The sequence below is a fragment of the Notothenia rossii genome, assembly GCF_949606895.1.
Source record: "Notothenia rossii genome assembly, chromosome: 6".
NCBI classification, from domain to species: domain Eukaryota; kingdom Metazoa; phylum Chordata; class Actinopteri; order Perciformes; family Nototheniidae; genus Notothenia; species Notothenia rossii.
Genome location: NC_136909.1, coordinates 29,183,552 through 29,209,517, shown reverse-complemented (window position 1 = coordinate 29,209,517; position 25,966 = coordinate 29,183,552). Strand labels below are relative to the sequence as shown.

The 25,966-nt window shown below is 40.5% G+C and overlaps 1 protein-coding gene across 1 annotated transcript in view; it reads left to right on the top strand.

The window, feature by feature from the left end:
* The window catches only part of rtn4r (reticulon 4 receptor), a 45,504-nt gene extending 19,839 nt beyond the window's left edge, over positions 1-25,665 (top strand). The window contains exon 2 of the mRNA XM_079689191.1: positions 23,594-25,665. Within this exon, the coding sequence (XP_079545317.1) occupies positions 23,594-24,975 (1,382 nt within the window). The 3' untranslated portion in view covers positions 24,976-25,665. The remainder of the gene's footprint in view (positions 1-23,593) is intronic.
* The last annotated feature ends 301 nt before the right edge of the window (positions 25,666-25,966 follow it).

Below are 25,966 nucleotides of genomic sequence, written 5' to 3'. Positions count from 1 at the left end.
TGTATTTTCTATCTTTCCAATCCAGAAGAGATCTCTCTCTCCCCCGTCTGTTTGCAAGGGGGCGGGGCAGTTTACACACACGCATCTGCTACATGCAGCAACACACGGAGGAGATGGCGGAGAGAAGCGCTCCAAGGTGTGGTTACATGTTACCCGTCTTGAGGTGGACAATGCTCGTCACCAAAAATGTTTAGCATGTAAGGGCGGTAACACGAGCAATTTGTCTAAACATTTAGCAAAAGTGCACCACATTCAGACGGAGGAATGCACCAGGTTCGACTGTCTTTCGAGTAGCTCTGTGGCCCCATCCACGAGTAACGTTTCCACGTCAGGTGTTATGTATGCTAGCAGCAACACACGGAGTTAACTACATTATACAAACATGGGTTAATGATTAGAGGTAACTGACTTATTTATTTTGTTAAAGTTTCAGCTATTCTGTTTCCAGTTCTGTCATCAGATTATTGAATAAGATTTGTTAAAACATTGTTGTTTCTTTTGATGTGAAATATTATTTATTTAATTCAAATAAAAAGCAATGTTAATTTTGTTCACAATTTGTTAAGTTAATTTAATAATATATGTATTTTTGAATCAAGTATTCATCTTTATTGTCTTCATTGTTAGTTTCCACATGCCTAAAACAACCTCAAACTAAATCTAAAAGTTGATGGCTAAATAAGAGCGTTTGAGAAATTGTGCAAGGCACACAGTAGTAGTCCGAATAGTCGATTAATCGTTTCATTAATCTATAGATTAATCGATAATCAAATTAGTCGTTTGTTGCAGCCCTATTGTAGTTATCCGATGTAAAAATAAAACGTGTTATTCAGCAACCCTTGCAATTTGGGTTTTTATTTTTGGTTGGTAGACCTCGGTTAGCTGGTCATTTCAAAAGTAGCTCACCAGCCAAAAAAGTGTGGGCACCCCTGTATTACATCATTCCCTGTCCCCTTATTAATTTAAATGTCTTTCGTTCTGATATTTATCCATACACCACTTTGACTGGTAGAATTTCCATTTTGATATTATGCAGCCAAAAGAAGCAGCTTGTTTCAACACAGACTGTTTTGCATATAGCCTAGGCGTTTCCTGCCCCAACCAAGAATTGGCCCTAAACAAGCACGAGTTTTGACTGGGAGCCAGCATAGACAGTCAGAGTTTCCAGTGTTAGGATTCCCAAACTGCAGCGCCTGTGAATAAAAACACCAGCGAGTAACACCATAATAACACTACACCACTATGTGTTAATAGAGTCATATATAATAACAATAATAATATTATAACAATATAATAACGTTTTGAATCAACAATTGACTTTAATTTGCTCGCCTTTGCCTCAGGACTTGGAGCAGGTTGTGTTATTGTCTTGGGCAAGATGCTGGGTGTGTCCCTTTTATGTATATGGACTAAGCAATTCATCAAGTAATTAAAAAGTAATCGACAAATTAATCCATGATTAAAGTAATTGTTACTTGCATCTTTAAATTGGTCCATAGCCAACAAAGTCTAATTAATTGTTGATGCATTTTCTCATATTGTGCTTTTTTTTTCATCATTGAACCAAGATAATTAAAAATGTGGTTTAAAACATTGGTATTTGTAATACAAAATATTACCTTCATGTGGGGCATTACAATGATAAAATAAATGAAATCCATCCATGCAAACTAATGGCTTGTCTTATGGTGTCAAACTGTTTTGTCAACAAATTGATTAATAGTCAGGGTTTCACCTTCTTCTCTGCTTATATTATCCCCGAACCCAAATCCTTAATTGACAAAGTGTTTATTAGGAATGTAACAGGGATAGTGACACTGTTCACTGATATTTAAACTGCTGGAACATTTTTAACAAAAATGGAAATTAACATCATGCAAAACAAAATACGTTTTGTTCAGTCAAACTTCTGCATTTCTAAATGTAGTGGTGCGTTTTTTTCATGAATTCTATGACGAATATGTTACTGATCTTACAGTGTCTCCATCCAAATTCTTTAAATATCTTTATGTATTTTCCTTTGTCCAAGCATGTTGAATAGTCTTATGTGTTTTCTTCGTTCAGCCTGCCTGGCGCTGGCATTCCCATGTTGAATCACTGCACATTATTAAATCAAATCTGCTGCTGGCAATACAAAATGGAGAATATCCAAAGCACAGCGGAAGGAGGTCTATTTAATAGATTACATTCTTTTTCATCCTTCAAATAATGAATCTTTCTCTAAATGTAGTGCTGACTTTGATGTCGATTCACAGGCTTATACACCATTAGTTATAAAGCTGTCTATTGCCCACTCTGTTTTTTGTTTTTTTCACTGTAGGACATACTTTGTTTTCATGGCCTTCGATGCCAGACTGTTGTATTTTCCATCAACTTACTATACATCAATCTACGTCTCTAACCTTTTTATCTAGAGTAGCTATTTAAAAAAACTAAATAGGGAAGGTGTTCAAAGTCAGCCGAATGTACTGTAAGCGTATCCCATTTTATTAATGAATGTACAATATATAATGTATTATTGTGAAAAATTCCGTAATTCATCAAATTAACAACTGTTGGTTGATCACATCCAAACATTTTATTATTCCATCAAAAGAGGGGGAAAAAATCTAATTAAAACCAAAGGATTGTTGACTATAAATAAAGCAAGCCAACACAAATGTTAAATGAGGCTGGTAAATTCCACCTGTCACAATGCAGCTTTTCTAGTTTATGAAGATTTATTGAAATGAGCATCAGTATCCTAAACCAGACTGCAAAATGCAGATAGCTGCACAGCAATCAAGAAAATGACACAGGTTTAAAGACAAATCGAGAAACATTATGCGCCCAAAAAACAAGTTGAATACTAAAATCCTCCTCTTGGCAGACTTTTGGTTCATGTTCTGAGAAAATGAGATTTTAGTATGTGATAACACCGTTAATACCTTGTTTAGATGGAGATTGCTCTGCACTGTGCTGTTCTGGTGCCATAAGGGACTGGAATGAACACTAGGGGGCAAGCTTAAGCCTTTCTTTTTGGTCCATAGCATATTTGGGCAATTATATATCTCCTCTCTCTTCTCCCATCATTTAACACTCAAGATTGTGTGTTTGCCTCACAGTGGCATACGCTTGTGACAGACTGTGAAGTCACACGTTTGTTCATATTTGTTTGGGTGTGGGCCTGCATGTGGTGAGCTGCACGCATTCATTCTAATCCTAAAAATAACATTCATTAGTCCATGTGCCATTCTGATTGAGGCCAGTTGTGTGGATGTCTCGGATTAAAAAATGGATTGCGTTCCCAAATCCTTCCCTCTCTTCCTGCCCTTGCTCCCCCTTTCTTTTTTTCTTTCTGTCTCTACAACCCTTTCACACACTGTCAAATCTGCAATTGCAGGTTGTCTCTAAAGATACAAGCCTTTCTCTATGCTCTCAGGCTCTTTTACTGGAGGCTCTCTCATCGTGTGGCGACTATTTGCTTTCTATCTCTTTCTCCTTCCTCTCTTCCCCCCAACCCTTCGTCTCCATTTGTCCTGCTCCCTAGCTAGCGAGAGTCTCTCCCATTGCATGGCGGCTCCTTTGCAGTGTCGGCCTCAATTTGCATCATCCCTCGGTTTGCGGTATCTGCTCAGGCCTCCTGATCAAATCCTAGCAGCTGATGACTGCTTTCATCCCACATTAAGCTGCCTCGTGTCCGTGTATCTGCCTTCGTGTTTCCCATAATTCCTTGCTGGTGCGGGATTGGTGCCCGCCTGTGTCTGCTGGTCTGTCTGCTGCGTTGGTCTGTGTGTTGCTGGGGATCAGCGAACAGATGGTGTGCTACGTTTCCCCCTGCTGAGTGTGAATGCTGCAAAGTGCAGCATCATGCAAGATGGAATCTTACTGCAGAAAAAGCCTACCACAGTAGATATTCTTATACTAAATAAATATTACTATAACATACTGTTTGCAGAGAATACAATCTCATTGTTATACCTGCCTGCATGCATTTGCTCTTTTTCTCTGAAGGTTTTATCTAAAATGTGTTACATTTTTAATGCTCAAAATGCATTTGTAAAAGTTTTCACACCAAATGAAAGCATTACAAATTAAAATTAATTTTCCATTATAGTTTTCCATGATAACTGGTTAATTATTAAGAGCTTCTAGGGGAACTCTTTGTGCTATAGAATTCCGGAATCCACAGACATTTGACGGTTCCCAAATTCTGTAGGGATTATGGGTTTCGGAAAAACTCCCTGGATAATGCTGCTGTAGCTAGAAATATATTTTCTAGGAAACTAGCTTCGGTTCAAGCATGTAGGCAGGATACCAACCCCAGGGGAGTGAGTGGGCTTATGATAATTCTCAAGAGGCCCCTCTTGCTAAAATATTAACAAGGTGGATGAATTAATTTCACTTTATTTAATTTCTAGCAAATGATTGCTGCCACTGAAACTGCAATATCACATCAATGGCAGCATTTGGTAAATTGTGTGATATAAACATCCATGCAGCCAGCGTCATGCAGCCAGCGTCATGCAGCGCTGCATTGTGCCGCCCCCAGAATCAGTTGTGTTTCACAGCCGATGGCACTCAGAAGCCAAGATTAAAACTCTGCTCTTGCTCATCATAACAAAAGCCACAGGATTAGTCACTGGAGATAGAGGCAAGGTCCTTGCCCACACAGCTAATTGAGCTCTTATCTTGGCCCAGCCGGTAATGACATTAATCATAAATGTCATGTCATGTTCGTGAAAAAGTGTGGAAGCTCCGTAAGCTCCTGATGAGCTCATAACGTGCATAGAGCTTTGTTGCAAAATCTCATGCCGAGCCTTTTGGATATGGTGTACAGATTAGACTATGCGGGTGTTCTATTGGTTGGCTTGGAATCACACAAAAAGGTAAATCAGGCACGCTGTGCTTTCTTGCTCTTCTATGACTACATTTGTGTTCAGACCGCTAGCCTTGCTTTCTTCTGGCTGGTGAGACTAATGATAATCTGTGGGAGCATGATTTGTAGCCCGGAGTAGACACAGAGCCGCTGTTTTCTTGTTTATTCTACTTTACCGCAGGCAGTTTGCAATAGATATAGCCAACAAAAGTGGAAGAGCAAACATAATCTATTGTTAACCACATCAGTTGCAGCACATCTATTTCTATATGCCCTGTAGAAATGCACTGGTGTACCTGTGAAGCCACATGCACTGTAAGTAACTCGCACTGTTTTCTGCCTAGAAGCTATTTTTCTCTTTGGAAGACATGTGTGCTCTGGCAGTAGGGGCTTGGACTGTGAGCCGTAGGGTCGCTGGTTCAAGTCCCCGACCAGACCTAAGTATGGAATGTGGACTGCTATTTGGAGAGGTCCCAGTTCACCTTCCGCCCTGCCGTGGTGCCCTTGAGCAAGGCACCGGACATCCCCCTTCCCCCCTCACTCCCATTGCTCCTAGTACTAGACTCCTGGTACTAGGATGGGTTAAATGCAGAGGCCACATTTCACTGTGTACTGTGTGCTCTGCATGTGTGACCATTAAAGAGGGTTTCATCCCTCCGATTCTTCTTCTAAACCACGCACTGTTGTCTTATGACCTCTGATTGAGTAGATTTTCCCCAGGAGAGTGCAAAGAATTATAGCCTTTTGTGTTGTTGTATAAAACTGTGCATAACTTGAATTGCCAGCCAATGATGGGGTCTATGAGAAAGCTCTAAAACGTGAGTGCTCCCATCAGTTTGGACCAGTAAATTAGCATGACAGTGGCTGCGTTGGGAATATTGAGGAGGCGGTGTTGCAGACGGGGTTACGAGCTCAGCAGAATGATTGAAATCCCTGCTGTCAAATGATGGCTGCTCAGGTGGTGCGGCAGAACGCTAGCGCCTCTCTAAGCAGAATGCAGACGCGACGACAAGACTTTAGAGGTTTTCATATAAGATGGGATCAGGAGGGGATTTCATCCTATGCTGACTGTTTCTTTCTTGTTTCTTGTCAGGGTGGCGTGTCATATGCAATCAGAAAATGATGTATAATGTGAAGAGGCACATGTACAAACTGCCAAACAAACAAAAGTCCTTTACCAAATATCAGTGGGTAATAGGATTTAAGATTCAAAGGTTTTATTTATAAGCACAATAAATGCAGCATAGCTATGAAGGTAATACACATTTAAATCCCAGGCACCTCAAACTGTGTAACACTCAATAAGGTTAAGATATATATAGAAAAAAACATAAATAATGCAAAAAAGATTGTGCAAGTGACATGTTAGGGCACCTTAGTTTTCTTTCTTAGTATTGTACAAACCCTAGACACATAACATCATAATTATGCTACTTGATTATCTTTAGATAATACAGCCAAGCAAGCCTATATTGCTGCTTAACATATCTTCAGACTACAGACAAGATGTAAAAAAGGTCTGTCCTAGGGCACTTGATCTGGGAAAAAGCATAAAATACCGCAGGACTACTTTGTCTCTAAACTATCTCTTTAACCAAATCACAGACAATTAGCATTTGGCTATTCCATGTGATCTTCTTTAACTAAAGTTAATGTAATATGTTTCATTTCTATTCAATGCCAACTTTTTTGAGCTACCCTTGGGAGGCCCAGCTTCCACTTTGAAAACTTCTGTGTTAGAAGTATCAGTTCCAACTTATGTTGAGATTATGAAAACAACAAATATTTAAACAAATTATCAAGGAACCTTGAAAGCTTTCTTTACAAACAGAAGAACATGATTGTATGTAAAAAAAAAAAACACATGTTCAACTTTGAATATGGTACTTTGTTATCGATTAAATAACCAAGTGATTTGTAAAATATTTTAATCAAAAACATCTACAACATTAAATGGCTGCTTATACTGTAAATAATCAGTAATAACAATCCAATCCAATTTAGAAATGTACATCCAGTAAATTGCGGATTATACATTTTTCTTTTAACCTGAGTACAGATATTTTGATGGAGGGTTTGATGGATGATATTTTCTCTCTTCATGAAAAGTATAATAACGAAAATGTCAGAGATCAGATCACTAGAATTGAGTTAACAAATGTAATAATTATTCTCTGTTCCAGTTATGAGTTACCTGCTGAAGAGCTACACATGGCTGCACCTGGCCGACTTGTGGCCCCCCGGGTCTGTACACAAGTCATCACTCATGTGCCGCGAGCGTCGACGGGGGGTTAGGGTTAGGGTTAGAGGCGCATAATTGCTCCGCATTTATTCTCAATCTTCGCATAAGATGAGGCCTCCTCCGCAAGATGAGGCCCCACACAGTCTGCATGATCTGCGTGTAGGGAGGGGCAGGGCCCGGCTATACATGCAAAATGTTGTCATTTTGTAAGTTTATACCTCCCTTTAATTGTTGATATAATCTATTTAGTTGTTTGTATTTTCATAAATTGTTCCCACATGTTTTATGAATCAACACTTACTGTACATGCTTGTCGTGTGCTGCTTTGCTTCTGAAAATGACACTCATAGGTAGATGGAAAAAAATGTTTCTCACACTTTAGTTATACCATTAGTCGATAGGGTTTTTACTTGACCACACACTTCAAATATATCATGGCACACAACTATATGGCATTTTGTTACTTTGCACATGTCCTTAAGTCTTAATACGGTAGGGCATGGATAGACCAAAAGTGGCAATAAAAGCACTATACTGCATGTGTATTATTCAAACACAAGCACAATAAATGAGATGCATTTTACAAGCCACCAACAGCTTACAAGCTGGAGCTCCTGGGAGGAAGGAACAGCTGAAGGATGCGGTTTAAAACACCCGATTGTTTTTCTCCAGGGCTGGAATGACTCATTACCCAGGCAGCAAACCAGTGAGTCTTGTCAGTTGGGTCGTCCCACAGTACAACGATGTACAAATTGCGCTAGCGCACCAATTACAGTGCTTATGTCATTTTTGGACTACAGCAGCGATACACACATACACTTGCAAATATAGTAATAAGTGTTTTTAAATCCAGGGAAGTGATCCAGACAGGGATTTTTGTATGTTCTGGGAGGTATGGTTAAGTCCTAGGTGTTTGCCATATGCTGATGTGTTTATCCATTCAGCACACCTTGGGCTAACTTGTTAAGATGCAAGGCGTGTTTGGAGATAGCAAGACCAACACACTCACATACGACCGCGCCGCCGTGACGACTTGCTACTATTGGACTACACTGGTCTTATCTGATGGCCGCCTGGCTCTGAGGTGTTCGGCACTCACGTCACCAGCTCTCCTGCTATATCTCTGGATGCAGCCCAAGGAGGTGAGCGAGAGATGTTGAAAGGGATTAGAGGGCATATTGGGGGCAGACTGGCATGGCACTCAGTCTTGGATCATCCCTCACCTGGGAGATAAAGGGCAGGAATGATGACTTCGCAGCATGAACCGAGCTTTAGGCCAGCGTTCGACCTTTGCTGTGAAAAGGTGACTGATCCGTGGATGCCTCTGATGTAAAGTACTGCCCTTATCAGGCCAACAGGGAGGGAGAGGAGTAGATAGCAGACAGGCCTGTGCAAACACATTCAACTGATTCTGGGCTTGGCTTGGTGGGAATATTCCTAATGTCTCTCAGTTTGTCTCCCCTCCTTTTCTGTTTTCTATCCTCCCTATATCCTCCTCATCTGAGCTCCTCTGCAGAAAAATCAATGTTCCTGCAGTAGGCCTCTTTGTCTGCGCATGGTGCAGCGGTTCTGAGGCGGGTGGTAAATAATGCACAAGACGTTCTCATTTCATTCTTTCAAAGGAGGGAGCGCTTACTAAGAACCTCTCTGAAGTGGGCTTATTAAACCAACCAGGCCAAAGCCATTGCGTTGTCTTTTTTGGGGGGGTAAGGTGAGGTAGAAGTGAGAATGCCCCTAAGGAAAATATTTGCTGTAAGGGCCCATTATCCAATTCCTTTAACTCTTAACTGGTGAAACTAAAAGAGGAATACAAATGGGAGGCGGATAGAGCTCCCAAAGTCACCAAGTGTGCCTTTGCTGTGGTGCACTGCAGAAATCCATCCTGCTGTCAGTTTGTGCCTGATCCCTTGTTGAAAGGTAAGATTGCAGACTCGCTGTTTGATTCTCAGAGGAAGCTCTGTCTTATAAGTTTTGGTACGGAAAAACAGGAGCAGATGGCCGTCCACTCCTGGAGAGGACTCAAAGCAATGGTTGATAAATCGAAGTTTGGAAAGCTTGCCCACCTAAAACCTTGATATGAAATTGATGTCTTAATCCGGCGTGTCACTTTCTGGCTTTTACTCAATTTTAAGAGTATCCTCATAGTTTCTTCTTCACGTTATTCTTTATATATTTTGAGTACTTTCTTTTTTGGGGGGAAGGGCTTTTTGCCTTAATTTGATAGTCCAGCCAAATATGGGAAGAAAAGGGAGAGAGATAAATCAATCAATCAATCAATGTTTATTTATATAGCCCAATATCATAAATGTTACATTTGTCTCAGTGGACTTCACAGTTTGTACAGAATATCAGTATGACAATACGACACCCTCTGTCCTTAGACCCTCATATCGTACAAGGAAAAACTTCCAGAGAAAACCCACAGTTTAAAGGGAAAAATTGGAGAAACCTCAGGGAGAGCAACAGAGTAGGGATCCCTCTCCCAGGACGGACAGACGTGCAGTAGATGCCGTGTGTAAATTGAAAAGATAATACATTTACAACATAAAGTAGACAACATCGATAAATGGCAAAGAGTCGGATTTAAACCGCAGGCAGCTGCTGTAAGGATTCATCCTTAGTACTTTGAGTGCTATGCAAGCCCACCCAATTCGATCCTATAACCCCGACTCAATTGCTGTTGCATTTTTAGCCTGGGTTCTGCGATGATTTTCATTTCTCTTTTAATCTTAGAATATAGATCTTAAAGCATGCTTTTATTCTCTGCTTTGCTTTAAGATACAGTTAATACAGTATATATGAGTCAACAGAGGCTGGCCAAATTCAGTTTCAAAGCTGCAGTTTTCACATGCTTTGGATTCACGTGGAAGGTCTAGCATAGAAAATGAATCAGATACATGTGGAGGCAGGGGAAGATATGAGATCCAATACCTCACTGATGTCAAAAACCCACCTACATACGCTCACAGAGGGTATTCTGGCCTCCGCACATATTTACCAGATTCTTAGTTTCCATTGTGCAACAAATCCCAACAGAGCCCATTTACTGCACTATTTCGCAACTTGTAAAAATAAATTCAATGGGATAGGAGCAATGCACTGATGGGAACACTGCTCTTGTTACAGCAGAACAGCAGAAGTAGGCCTCGTGTTATTGGCCCTAACACATTTGGTTTCAAGAACTGACTCAAAAGATGAAAGGAAGGGAGAGGTTTGTCTTTTTCAGGTCAACGTGCCTCCAGGGCTGCCACATCCAAAATAGATGGATCTACAAGAAAGCTGGCCAGAGTTAACGCTTGCACAATGATGACCCTAATTTATTTATTTGATTATTTTCCTATTCTGCTAATCTAAGGACGTCTTTCTCCCTCTAGCGATTTCTTACAGATGCTTTAAGGCATAGTATGTCTCTGTATTCCTTCGACTGCGAATCCGATGAGTCATGCACGGGGAGCAAAAATAAATGAAACAGTCATTGTTTGGGATAATGGATAACTAATGGCTACCATATGAGATGGAGATTGAGAGCATGTGTCGTTTGAGATGAAGCAATTGAATATGCCATTATTGTCAGTTGTGACATTAAACATGCTGACATTCTGATGTGATGAAATAAACCATGTAAATACCAAAAGCACAACAACAAGCAGGTCAGTCACCACAAACTGCAAACTAGGTGTCACCTGCCCATCTCATTGAAGTCATCCATCTCATCCATCTTTCATTGTATTCTGTCTGCATTAGTGTGATAATTATCTGCAACACTCTTCTGCACAACCAATGTAATAAGTATTGCATTACTGTAACGAAACAACTTTCTGCGGTAACTAATAGCGTTACTAGTTACATATTCCCATTAAGTAACGCCATTATAGTTACAGTGATTTAAATGGTGCGTTACTGCGTTACATTATGTGATCCAACTGAACTGAATCTCCCTGTGGATGTAAGTTACAGGCGAATACAGTGATGTCCTCTCATAGTACCATGGAAAAGTGAAAGTAACCAGCGAGGAGTGATGATTGGTTAACGCGGGGTAACATTTCAGGGTAAGCCAATCAGAGACAGAGTTGGGCGGGTCTTGCCTTATGGGGAAAATACACACGATCACTTGCTACACACACGGCAACGCTCACCACTAGCACACACACAATGGCAGATGCAAGTATCAGCGAGAGCAGCAGCGCATTTGCAACTTGGAAATATAACCACTATTTTCAATTTGTGGGGATAAAGGACACAAAAAATATTACGGTAAAATGTAAACTGTGTGCAGGACAGAAAGCATTGTTCACATCGAATAACAGCAATGCCAATCTCCTGAAGCACCTAAGTAATGTACATGGGGCTATAAAACTAGTCGCCAAAGACCCCACCGTGTCAACCACCGGCAGTGACCCAGATGGAGCAACACCATCTAAACAGCCAAAAAGCGATTTTTTTAAATCGCCAACTGTCACCAAGATTCAACTAAACAGATTGATTGCCAGGTATGTTGTTGAGGACATGCTGCCCATCGCAACGGTCGAGTCGTCTGTTGCATGCCTTAAGAGAACTAGTCAGCAAAAAACAACACAAAAACTTGCATTTGTATTGTTATTATTTTTAAAGTAAAGTAAAGTAACTTGTTACTAGTTACTTTTATAATTCAGTAACTAATAAAGTAACTAGTTACTTTTTGAGAGCAGTAACTATAACTATTACTAGTTACTTTTTTTAAGTAACTTGCCCAACACTGAATATGATAGAGGCTGTTTTAAGAAATACATTTATTTGTTTCTTGTTTAGTTATCTAAATAATACTAGACATAGATTGACATCCTTGAGAATGTACAGCAAAATATTTGAAACATTTTAAAACTCTTGTAGACTCCAACATTTACTAATTAAATCGGCTCTTCAGCCGATTTAAGGTCAAAAGTTTAATCAAATGTAAGCCTATTATGCTCTTCACCAGGGTCTTAAGGTAAATATGATTTTAGCTGATAAATGCTCTTTTTTGTTTACCAGGTAAAACATTGCAAACTTTGCTTCAACTCCAATTAGTTGATGGGCTAGTAGCGCTCAGCAGATCTTGAATCATTTGCGGTTAAAATAGCTAAAGATAACTGCTGCTTCAGGGCTCAGTGCTGGGGCCGATTGTGTTTTTAATCTATCTATTACCTCTGGGTCATATCATCAGACAACATGACATCAACTTCCACTGCTATCTGGACGACACCCAGGTCTATATCAAAACACAACCCAATCCCACCAATACTATCCAAACCCTAAACACCTGCCGGGAAGACATCCGCTCCTGGATGACCACCAACTACCTCCAGCTCAACAGCAGGAAGACGGAGGCAATCCTGATAGGCACCACCGACCAGCTTGCCAAGGCCGCCAACATAAGCCCCTCACTTGATGGTCAGCTCATTTCCCTCTCCTTTGTTGTCACCAACCTTGGTGTACGGTTTGACTCCACTCTGTCTTTCCAAGCCCACATCAAACATATCACCAAGACCTCTTTCTTTCACCTGAAAAATATTTCCCGACTGAAGCCCTCACTCTCAACTAGGGATGTAACGATATATCGAATATCGCGATATCTCGGTAAATAAATGTCTCAATACCGTCGTGAGAATGACAAAATCTACCGCGATTTGTTTCAATTTTTGAAAAATATATATCTTTTTTTAAACCTTTATTCAACCAGATGGTCCCATTGAGATCATTGATCTCTTTTTCAAGGGAGACCTGTCCAACATGGCAGCAAGTAGGTTACAACATGAACATAAAACAACAGATAACACAAAAGGACATCGTATTTATAGGGCTACATGTACATACCTACAGTAGAGACATTGACAAGTACCAACAGTATATTTATATCTCGCCCTGTCAATAAGCCTCACCTTCTTGGCAAAAACTGTATTGTTTTTTAAGTGGTGGAGAGACAATGCACAGTTTTACCCACTGCTGTCACCGATGGCCAAAGCATATCTCTCCGTCCCAGCAACATCAGTACTAAGCAAGAGAGTTTTTTCCACAGTAGGGGATATTGTAAACGCCCAAACATCCCAGCTTCTACCTGGAAATGTGGATATGCTCATATTCGTAAAAGATAACCTTGATGATGCTGAGTGAGTGAGTTAGAGTTGAGTTACTTGAAAAACTAAAGTGAAACTTGATTTATTCTATTGCAGGGTCTGATTAATATATTTTTGACACTTTAAAATACTACTATCCAACTAAAATGATGTACAAATCTGATTCATTATTTAAAAAAGAAAAGAAAATTCAAGTAAAAAAAATTAAAATAACCATAAATATCGTACCGTGGACTTCTTATCGCAATATTATCGTACCATGAGTTTTTTGTATCGTTACATCCCTACTCTCAACTGACGACACCAAAAAACTGGTTCATGCACTCGTCTTCTCAAGACTGGATTATTGCAATGCACTCCTCTCCGGTCTCCCAGCAAAATCCATGAGTTATCACCGGTTCAAAAAGGTCCGCACACATAACCCCCATACTTGCCTAACTACACTGGCTCCCAGTCCACTACAGGATCCAGTTTAAGGCTCTGCTCCTGACTTACAAAGCCCTGAATGGACAAATAGCCCATAATACTTCTGTGAATTCATCGGTACCCAGATTTCTACCCGCTCTCTCCGCTCCAGCCATGCTCCTCTTCTTTACATTCCCAGGACACGTCTCAGAACAATGGGAGAACAAGCCTTCTGCTCATTCGCCCCGCGCCTCTGGAACTCCCTCCCAGAACAGCTGAGATCTGCCCCTTCCACCGAGGTCTTCAAAACCGGCCTTAAGACCCTCTTCTTGCGGCAGGCTTTCCACTAAACTGTTTTCATGGTACATCGGGAGTACTGGCATTTTTATCGCTATCTCAGACTTTTATTTTATTTATTTTTTATTTATTTAAAAAAAGAAATTATTATTTGTATGTATTATTTATTATTTATTCTTTAACTTTTTATTTATTTTTTATCCTCAAATGTTATCAGTTTCCTTTGTTGTGAAGCGCTTCGAGATTTGTCTTGGCAGATGAGAAGCGCTATATAAATGAAATGTATTATTATTATTATCATAATGGGCTTGTCAAAATGAGCAAAGCCTTCAAAATAGTCACACATTGATATTATCCATTGGCAATATAAAAATAAGGATTTTAGCAGCTTTAAATACCTATTGTCATAGTGACAGCTCACCTCTTCCACTTTTTACTTTTCATGAAAGGGCCTTCCTCTCTTTCTATCAATGGGTTTGGATATATATGCTTTTCAATTAATTTATATTTACATTTGTGCAATGGCATGGCCTAGTATACATTGTATCCCCTTCTCGAGTTCAGTGGTTCTTTGTAGCCACACTTGCTGGCTAAAGCATGCCTTTCTGGGCATGCACTGTCAGTCAGTCTGAGGTGATTGCAGATGACACATTTGCAGCCAGTCTGCACAGTCAGTTAGCCAATCCAGCAGAGTGCCAGTATCACGAAACTGGAGAAGAGTGATAAAGGTTAGATGACACATTATTGCTGTAAAAAGGCGTCAATAATGATCTGTCTTTTAAAGAAATGTCCCCGCCTCTCGCCTCAGGCAGTGGATCTACCTGTATCCTTCATTGTCTGTTCACATTGATAAGAAATCTGCCAACTCAAAATACCACTCTGTACTGTACAGTACATTCACCTATGCATAACCTTGGAATTACATTACATTACATTGCATTTAGCTGACGCTTTTATCCAAAGCGACTTACAATAAGTGCGTTCGACCAATCAGGTTTCATAGAGCCAAACATTTCAAGTGCTACTCAACTGGCTTTAGATAAGCCAGTCCTTTATTAGTATATAAGTGCTTTGTTAATAATTATATCGCTCGAAGTGGAGTCTAAAGAGATGAGTTTTCAGTCTGTGCCGGAAGATGTGTAAGCTTTCTGATGTCCTGATTTCAGTGGGGAGCTCATTCCACCATTTTGGAGCCAGGATAGCAAACCCACGTGTTTTTGCTGATGGGAACTTGAGTCCCCCTCGCAGTGCGGGTGCAGCGAGCTGTTTGGCTGATGCAGAGCGGAGTGCATGTGCTGGGTGGGGTGTACGGTTTAACCATGTCCTGGATGTAGGAAGGGCCAGATCCATTCGCAGCATGGTACGCAAGTACCAGTGTCTTGAAGTGGATTCTAGCAGTTACTGGAAGCCAGTGAAGGGAGCGGAGGAGCGGCGGAATGATTAATGTGTGTGCTTGCAAATGTTTCTATCCCAGGCTAAAAGGCATCCAAGCTTAAGTAGAGCATCCATGTGAAGAAACATAGCAGCAAAGGTGCTGGCGGCTTAGAAATGCTTTTTTTTCTGTTTCCCCTAAAGCTACATTTTTCTACACAGCAATTTTCCAAACCAACTAAATGGATTTCTCATAGAATTACTTTTGTTTAGTCTACACTGGTCAAAGATTAAGTCCTTTTTTGATGTATTTTTACCCCAATTGTAACTCACACAAACACAACACTTTATCAGTAGCTAGTTTCTCTTCGACAAGCACAACAAGTGCCAGTCTAAGAGGGCTGCTGGCAAACACAGGGATTTTGTAGTAATGAAGCTGTCAGAGAGATGTGGAGTGGATAATGTTTGCACCCGCTCCACTTCCAGGCCTGGAAAACAGAATGGACCATTCTCTGAGAGCCAATCTATGCCTGCAGCAAAGACAGGCCAAAATGACATTAAACGGGGTAACCAATCATTACAGCCTGTTTTCTGCTCAGACCACCTCAATGTGCTTCTCATCTTGCCCAAATATACTAGCCTGCCTGTGGGTGCTGTCACTGATGTCTCCCTCTCCAGGTGACTCTTCACATGAGGAGGTGTAAATGCTTTCTGTGGCTATCATCCAATATTTACTGGGCCCAGTTTCATTTTTAGATAATACAGCAGTGATTCATTATGCTTCATTTGGTGTAGGGCCAGTGCAGTGGATTAACTGTGAGGAGGCTCACAATCCTCCCCTTTTCAAATTGTTGACACGATTACCCCAGAACTGCGTGAGGGACCGGTTGTAGGAGTGGTGAATCATGTTTTTTTTAAATAAATGAAAGGTAAGGACTTCATTCAAAATATAATACTCCCCTTTTTCTCTGAATCATAACTATCTTACACACACATTTTTTTGAATTAACGCCACTTATCAAATTCAGTTACATCAATGTGTACTGACGTTAAACAATAACTCAATATATGATTAAATTATAATAGTGACTGGAGTGCAAACAAGAAATGCCAGAAGGCAGAGGCGTAAAGACATATAGACTTAAACCAATGACTGATTCAAAGGAAAATATATTTTCTGTTGGCCTTTTTTTAAGCATTTAAATTAACTTTAATCACTTTGACTATTTCAATTTTGTAGCGGTAGTAAGACATAAAATTACCTTATATTTTCACATCAATGAAAGACTGACTATTCTTTTTCTTCTCTGGACATACAGATCTTTCTTGCTCAAAGATCACTTTCTTAGTTTCTTTTTGACATATATTTTAGTATTCTTCTGACTTCAAACAAAGGAAGTAATAATGGCTATTTTTCCGCGGACTGTGTCTGACTAACAACACCGTTTCTTCTGACCTTTGAGTTCATGTCATTTAAGTTTTTTTATATACATGCCCACGCTTTAATGGCATTGGCAAGATAAGAGCATATACTGTATGCCAGTATCTTTATTAGAGTGAATACATGATGAATAACCCATATGAATCAATCATACATCAATGGCAGCCTTTACCCACAATCCATGATGATCAAGACAGAAAAACTGAAATGCATAGAAAAAACATTTTAGAGACCACCAAACATTTTGTTGTCATGTTTCTCTTTCTGGCTCTCCTGTAGTTCACACTCTACTGTACATAATACATACAACAACAAAGAACCAAGCAAACACTCCCTACAGCTCAAACACTTGGTTTGGGAACTTCAAGTGCCAAGAAATATGAAGCAGTTTCTATGTATTTCTTTGCATGACAGATTTTACCACAAATCCTCTAAAGTACTAAAGGAGTACAACTAAAAAGTATGCCTCCTAAATTGTTGTTAACACCTGTGCTAAAATCTGCCTCAGAGCTAAACAACACGAAAACACATGGGGCATGTAATGTTGCAGCTACCCTCATTTATTTTCTCTCCAGCCATGTGTAGATAAGATAAAGCTTTATACACTCTGTTAAGCAAAAATGCTTAGCTGCACTACTGGCAGTCCGCACGGTACAAAACCCCAAAGTAGGACATTCCAAATTCCTGCTCCTCTGAGGCCTGAAGAGTGCATCTGGACACCCCCACACACTCATGCTCTGCGGATGCCTGCATTATTTTTACAATACTTAAATGATGCATTTTCCATGCTTTTCCATGTGAAAATTGCCCATGTCTGTGACATGTGGAGGCGGGAACAAAGCTAGATTTAAGCCTTTCTGCATAACCTCAAGGGTAGACTTGACTCCCAACCCTTTCCGTGTAGTGAGCTGAAGCAGCACTGAGAGCTACTTGGTTTGCTGCCAACTATGCAATGCAGTTGTGAGAAATGAGCCATTTTTGCCCCCTAATCCAGTGGCGCTTTGCCACCACATGACAATGAATCCTTTGTAGTGCCGTTTAAGCATACCTAACTCTATTTCAACTTTCTTTAAATGCAACTAAGAAGAAAAAGCATTGCCATTTAAGCAACTACGTTGATTGGTAGTGGTAGGAATGGTGCCCATATATTCAGTCAGTGGTGTAAGAAGCATCCATGCTTTACTAAGGGGACACTTTGCCAGTTTTACAGGTCATATACTATTTAATCGTGATTAGGAGTCCTACACAGCCTGTGAAGAACTGTTGAACAATGTTTCCCGTGTTTTTTGTCAGAGCTTTGTCCAGTCTGAGCATTGTTTTCAGGGAAATTGCTTAGGTTTTTCATCCTTGGCATATCAAACAGAAATTGTGCAATAGAAACTGTCAAGTTCCCCACTGCAAATTTGATAGAAGTGCAATACAAAAGTTCTTAAATACTGTATATTCATATACAGTAGTACTTAAGTAAATATACTTCTTCAAGTTATTCAGCACCACTGAGCACAGCAACAACAGTTTGTAAATGTTGAGAATTACACAGTCCCGACTGATATCCTGCTGAGGGAAGATTTGAGCAGCTGGGTGGTCAGTATACTTCACTCAGGGGTCGATGGTAATTTAATGTCAATGGTTGCAAGGGAGAACTCTTCACTTCCACTTTCGCTTCAATCGTTCACCAGTCGAGCAGGGATTCGATCCGACAGCCCTCTGATTGCAAGTTCATTGTCTCACTGTCAGGATATCGCCCGCCCTCTGCCTTTCTCTCAGACAAGAAGACTCCCATGTGCACATACATAGACCCTATTTTTCCAAAACGCACGCTGTTGCCTGGCTCTGCTTCTTTTTCTGTCGGCCGACCTCCGGTTCTCTCAGTTATTCATGAGCCATCTGTTTGGGCAAGTGCTGTGTCAGATGTGTGTCAAACAGGACCTCATCTGTCCCCCCTGTCCGTCTTCTAATGGTGTCCTCGTATGCATACTGAAGCCACAAGCCCCTGCAACACTCCATGGATAGCCAAGGGACTCCAGTTCTACTCTCCAGCATGTCCTAAATAACCTGTTTGATCTGATGGGTGCATCTTGATCATAGCTATGGTTCATCACTGCTGTAATGGCAAACACAAATCTATATGTGTGTGTGTGTGTGTGTGTGCGTGCGTGCGTGCGTGCGTGCGTGCGTGCGTGCCTGTGTGCGTATTAGTAATGGTTCCACTGGGATACAGAAGTATAGCCAACTTTTTCAATAATAAACCCATTATGCCAAGTCAAAAGTAAAATGGTTGTGCACTCTTCATTCCAAACATATTCAAGCAGTAGCGAGGACACCATCGGAGAGTGAAATTAGACGGCATCAAGGTTTAAATTGACTGGAATGTACAAGTGAATACAAATATAACTTGACCATGAAGTAAGAATAATTTTGTAGAAAATCCAGTAAAAGTCGTTCTTTTGAACACTGTGATGGGCTAAATGTGGTATCCATAAAAAGGTCAATGTAGCCTTGTGATCACAACCTTTTCCATATAAACAGGCCCTGCAAACCAATCCCTCTGCAATTCACTTGAATGTGAAGAGCATTTATTCTCTTTAATGGAACTTTTCTCCCTGGCTAAGGAGAAATGACAGTTTCAATGAAAACCTAAATTCTCCTGGTTTGCCGCTTACCTGTAGGCTAGTCTGTAATGTTGCCCTTTCAAAAGTAGTACTTTTTCAAAAAAACTTTACTTGAGTGAAAGTAGAGCACCGATGTAGGGATGTATTCCAAAGGAAAGGATTTACAGTTGGTGGAATACAAATACATGCAAATTATCATTAGCTGCTGTTGAAAACATGCATATATTTCCAGTTTCCACATTGTTCACAATTTATCTGTCAGTTTTAATTGGATTTAGTCTGAGGAGAAAATATCTGACTTATCACAATTATCTAAGAAAAATCCTCTTATATTCGTATATGACATAAACCAATCATAGTAATAATGGCTCGGTTATAATTTTGATAACATTGCGGAGGTTTTGGATTAGTATGATTAATGAACATTTCATTATTAACTAGTTGCGTTATGCACAATTTAAATGTGTTGAGCAATGCAAGATTGAACACATTTCACATTTGTTTTTTAATGAAAAATGACAATAAGTACCAGAAGGGAGAGCAGAAGGAAGCAGAACAGTCAGTCCTTGATGACAGGCTTGAGAGAGAAAACAAAAATCAACAAATCCAAAACAGACAAACACAGTATGATAATAATTTGTAAATAAACAATAGAGTCACAGTCACCGATCTGTCTAACTATAAGCTATTAATGCCACACTTGGGAAAAAGTGGATCTTTGATGCAGAAAAAACAAAAACAAAACAACAGACAAGGTTTTTGATATAGTTGGTATTTCTATAAAAAAGGAAAGGGTAGTAAGAATTTGTGTTTACTTCTCATAAAAAGTGTGTATGAGGTTTCCAACCTGTGCTGCACTAGTGTATTGCCCTATATTACTCTCAGTTCAAAAAGGTATGTGTAGCTGCAATGCTAGTGCAAACATCGGAATTCATACAACTGTCATACCCTTTACAGTTTGTTTAAGTTATTCCTTTCAACATGAAAAAACACAATTTATTTATGCATGGATGGATTTGCATTAGACACATGACCTTAGCGAGAGGATCATGACTGTAATAAATACAGGCCCGTCTCAACAACACAATAATGTATGATTTGGGAAAGAGGCCACGAGGTCCCTGTGGAGAGCTGCTGTGATTCATCTCTGACAGAGACATCACTTCCACTCTGGGCCAAGGGGATAAGACTGTCATGTTAGCCATCCCTCCCCAATCCACAGCCCTTCAAAGTAAAGCCACCATGCTGAATCGGAGGCCCTCTTCAATGTGCCGTCCCAGCATGCCCTTTGTGTTCATTATGGGTTTCGGAGCATGAGGAACGGTTCAAATGTGTGCTATATTTTCACAATAAGACAAAAAAAAAGGCTAAAGGTTTCTGGCTCCAAACATGTCAGGGACACTTGCAAATGAGCCCATAGTTTGGCTAAGTGATATGCTCATGAAATAAGTAAACAAAGCTGTCTGCGCCGACTCATTCCACTCCTGTGGGCATCTTTCTGTTTTGCTACTCAATGCAGCGTTGTCTAGCTGCTTCTCTAGAACTGATAGCAGTATTTATTATTTATCAACACTTATTTACTTTTGTGCTCAAATGTTCCTCTCTCAGTATTTATTCTTCCTTTTTTGCAATGGGACAGAACTGTCCTTAATCCATAGTAATGCAATTATTTGTGTTGAGTTGTTAAGGAAAGACTAAGCAGGTTTCATCGCAGGTCTTTCTGATTGTCATGCCTTGAGCTGGGTGAATATCTTCACATTTCTAACCAAGCATTGGGGACACTCAGATGCCAATATCCAATTTATTTTGGGTGGAGGACCAATATTAGCCAGATGTAATGTCCTAACCAGGTTGTCCTCAGCAGCCTCACATTCATTTGGAGTATTACATTTGACAGACAATGAAATTAGTTAAGCAGGGAAGCTGTACCGCCTGCAATTTTTAAACCTGCCATATATTGTCAGGCTCCTATTGTAAAAGAGTGCTTGTCTTGGAGGAGACTTAGAGGGTGATTTACAGAAAGCTGAAGGGCCTACAGTGTCAGTCTGCAGGAAACAAAGAGTCTTGTATGCTTTCTAACAGAGTGATGATTGCTATTGTAAAATAATATAGCCCTCAGAAAAGAGAGGCCCCCTGGCACGGTCAGATAGGGGAAGATTAAGCGTTGAAACCAAAGCTGGCAGAAGACGAAAGGAGTATATTTTTTTTTTTCACCCACTACCTTGTTGCTGTATTTTTAGATGTTTAAGTTTTTGTCAACAACAACAGCTGTGAGGACAAACAGCTAAACATAACTTCCTATTTGTGCAATCTTTGCAACGGTTTCTTTTCGACGCAAAGACAACAAGGTAGTGATGGAAAAACAAAAGGGGTTAACCAATATTGTTTTTCCATCAATGTTGTGAACAGCGATCTTACATTAGCTGAACATAGATAGAAGATCTCTTGAGCTTAAGGTGAGAGATGTAACTGTGAAGTCATGCAGAGGTATTCAGACTTGTGACGTGAACGTGTTGTTAAATGTGACAAAGATGTCAGGAAGCGGGAACTCCCAGATATTACACCTGGTAATGCAATCAGCATTATGCAGATGGGAAGATGTTGTTAATGAGCAACAAATAATTGGGATGAAGTTGATGACATTGAGGCGCTTACGCTGTCATTCAACAGATGCTAACAAAGACGAGACATATTATGCCGAAGGCTGAGGAAACCGAGCTTTGACATGCAACGCGTGGGTGGAAATAGCCTGCTAATGAATAGACAGCAGAAGGGGGGGAAATGAAGACGGCAGAGGAGATACACGAAGTTTGCTTTCGATAAAATATGGCTATTGTTAGGCAGTGCTGAGAGAAAAGTGCTGCGATGCAGAAACAGTGGAAAGTCTTGACAGCTTTCCGGTGGCAGTCTGACGGCTGAGCATGGAGATTGGAAAGAAAGTGCAGCAGAGGGCTGCTGTCAGGACACACCAGAGCTCCGTTTAACAAGGTCCAGAGATGAGCTGCACCACAACACATTGCAGGGGAATGAGAAGAGGAAGAGTTGGGGTGGAAGGAAGGCTGAGTAAGGCCCATGCATTTTCCAGAGCCTGGCTACCTGTCAAGCCTGAAGGCAAGGGATTCCTCATATATGCATGGGAGCAAAGATTGGAAATTCTCAAGAAGGACAGGAGCTGAAAAGGGTTCAGAGATACCTGCCATTATATGCTGCTACTAGACAGGCCTGTGACACTTTGACACAATCATTTTTTACATGAAGGAATGTGAAGCCCAAATAGATGCACTTCATTTGACCACAGCTGTACAGTGTTATGTCGGTAGTGATCATTCATATGCCGTAATCCAGTCCATTTCACTTATCATGACACTGAGTAGCATGCTGATCCAAATCAAAGAAATAATTAATGCGCGCAAATGCGGCATAGGCCCTATTTTAAACATGGATGCCTTCAGGGCAACACATACAATAATCTTTACAAGCCTCGCTCTGAGTGCTACCACACCTCCTGTATATCTCATCTTCATGCTGCACTTAGAAAAAATGCTTTAATCATGGCTGTGCAATGGAAACTCTTGCGGGGCATATGGACCCCTCTTTACATTTTGATTACAGGCATCAATCTCTTCGTGCGGCATGAAAGCTTATCTCCTAGCGTCAGGCAGAATGTGATCCTCACGAACGCTGAAAACACCATTAGTTATGTCTACCCTATTAGAGCAAGCTAATTCCACATACAAGCCACCCACCTCATTTTAAATGAGTCTGCCTGCATAGGGCTCCTCTCAGCTGTTCAGGTCCTAATGTCAGCAGAGGCAGCAGGGAAGAGATGTGTCCCCAGATCCAAATAACGTCACTGTTAAAATACATGCTGAATCACTATAATGTAGAGGATTCCCTATTCTGTTGTAATGAGTTGTACACTACACAATGTGATTATGTGATTTGATGATGTGTTCATTGTCATTTGCATAAATGGCGCATATTGAATTTTGCTCATAAAGACATAATGTTCCCAGTCAAATGAATAAAAGGAACAAAAACTACACATTTGTTTTATCTACACTTTATGTGAGATACCCTCACGCTATAAATAAGACTGATTCTTCAATTCATTGTATGATTTAAATGTACTGAGTTCTTTCAAGGGTGTATGCACATTACATCCTGATCTAAATGTATCTATTTCTAAAGACTCCTTCTATACTAGAAGTGTGACTTTTAATATTAATATCCATGATTTACTAACCCGCTGATGTCTTTTCTCTGTCTTTGTAGGGGGGCGGCTCCTGTTTCTGGTGATGTGGCTGAACCTTGTGCCTCAAACTGTCAGCTGCCCTGCCAAGTGTGTCTGCTACAGTGAGCCCAAGCCCACCACGGCCTGCCAACAACAAGGACTGTTTGCCATCCCGACTGAGATCCCAGTGCGGAGCCAGCGGATATTCCTTCAGAGCAACAAGCTAACGGTGGTGAGGTCCACCAGCTTCAGTTCCTGCCACAATCTCACTGTTCTCTGGCTGTACTCCAACAACATCAGCTATATTGAGGCTGGAGCCTTTTATGGTTTGGAAAGGCTGGAGGAGCTGGACATTGGAGACAACAGTAACCTCCGTACCATCAGCCCTACAGCCTTCCGGGGCCTAACTAAGCTGCACACCCTTCACCTGCACAGGTGTGGCCTGTCAGAGCTCCCTGTTGGGGTTTTCCGAGGAATGTTTTCCCTACAGTACCTTTACCTGCAGGACAATTTCATTCTATCCCTGCATGACGACACCTTTTTGGACCTTGCCAACCTCACTTATCTCTATCTGCACAATAACAAGATCAAGATAGTAACAGACAACATGTTTCGAGGCTTAATCAATCTGGATCGGCTGCTGCTACACCAGAACAGGGTTATCTATGTCCAACCAAGGGTTTTTACTGATCTTGGTAAACTGAAATCCCTGTTCTTGTTCTTCAACAATCTCACCGTCTTGACGGGAGAGACCATGGATCCGCTGGTGTCTCTCCAATATTTGCGTTTAAATGGAAACCAGTGGATCTGTGACTGCCGAGCAAGGACGCTTTGGGACTGGTTCAAACGTTTCAAAGGATCCAGCTCCGAGTTGGAGTGCAATGTTCCTGAGTTGCTTGCAGGAAAGGATCTGAAACGACTGAAAAGTGAAGACCTGGAGGGGTGTGTGGAAACACCTCAAATCCAGACCAATCTTTTCAGCTCCAAGGGACAGTCAGGGAAATTCTCTTCCACCGAAAATCCTCTCGGGGAGACCATTCCCAGGTGTTGCCTTGGAGATAATGACAAGTCCTCTATCCTGTCTGGCAAGAGCCGCCAAATTACCAACAACCCCCTGAAGGAAAAGGAAAACATTTCAAAGACTAAATATAAGGAGCAAGAGAGAACGAAAAACGAGACCCAGAACAAGCAAAATGATGGACCACTGGGAACCTTGTCCAACACCCTGGACAAGTCTTTGGAAACTCTAAACCCTGATCTTATAGACACTCTGGAATCATCTACAGCATCAAACAAAAAGAAAAAGAAGTGTTCCAAAAAGCCCAAATCAGATGCCCACTGCATTAAAGGCCGGGCTTCTACTGTGCAAGTGCTGCGCTTTCTCTTCATTCCTACGATCTGGATATCTCTAGCCATGTCTTAGGACTCCTGATCTCACTCCGAAACACAGGACTAAAGATTGTTGATGCTCATGACAATGATAAAAGAAGATGCAGTGACATCTTCATCAGACAGTGACTGAAAAGCGAGTTTTCACGTTGACCAAACGTGTGCGAGGACAAACAATGATGATGAAGACATTAGAGTACATTTAACAAAATGGATGCCTTTACAGAACTCTACAGATCTAATGTATATATTGAATCGGTGCCCAAAATTGTTCGTTCTCTATGTACTTAAATGTACTGTGTCCAAGCTACACTTCTGAGACTTCTCCCTTTTTCCCTCTCAAAAGCTTTTACTGCTTAGACAAACCACCAGAAGAAGGAAAAAAAATGAAGACAAAAACGAAAAAATAAATACTGGAAATAAGAGACGGAGTGCACACAAAGAATGTTGGGTCGGTTTAATGAAAATAAACAATCTCCCCCCATTATTTATTCAAAGTGATGCATTTGTTGGGTAATGTTATGTTTTTTTTATGTTTATAAAAACAAATGTTTTACCTCCCCTGATTTTAGTTCTATTTTCATTAAAGAAAGGGTTTATGGGTATCATTTACCAAAAGAATGCTGTCAGTTTGTATGGAGATTGCAATGGAACCATAGATATGCATTTTATTTTACTTGTGAACAAGTATGAATATATTATGAATAAAAGTTCTTATTTCGTAGATGTTTTGATGTTGTGTGGTATTTTCCAGTATGGAAGAGGATGGATGGACTCAAAGCTTTTATTTTATAGCTCTGAACAGAGGTGGGGACTCGAGTCACATATTCTTTGACTTGAGATTTACTTGACTAACATTGATAAAAGACTTGACTTGACTTTGACTTGGTATTCATGACTTGAGACTTGACTTAAGCTTGAGATAGATGACTTGAAAGGACTTGACTGTTTAAAATTAAATATTTGCGTTTGTTTTTGTAGTGAGATATTACGTTTAGTTTTTTCAAAAAACGTGATTATAGCGC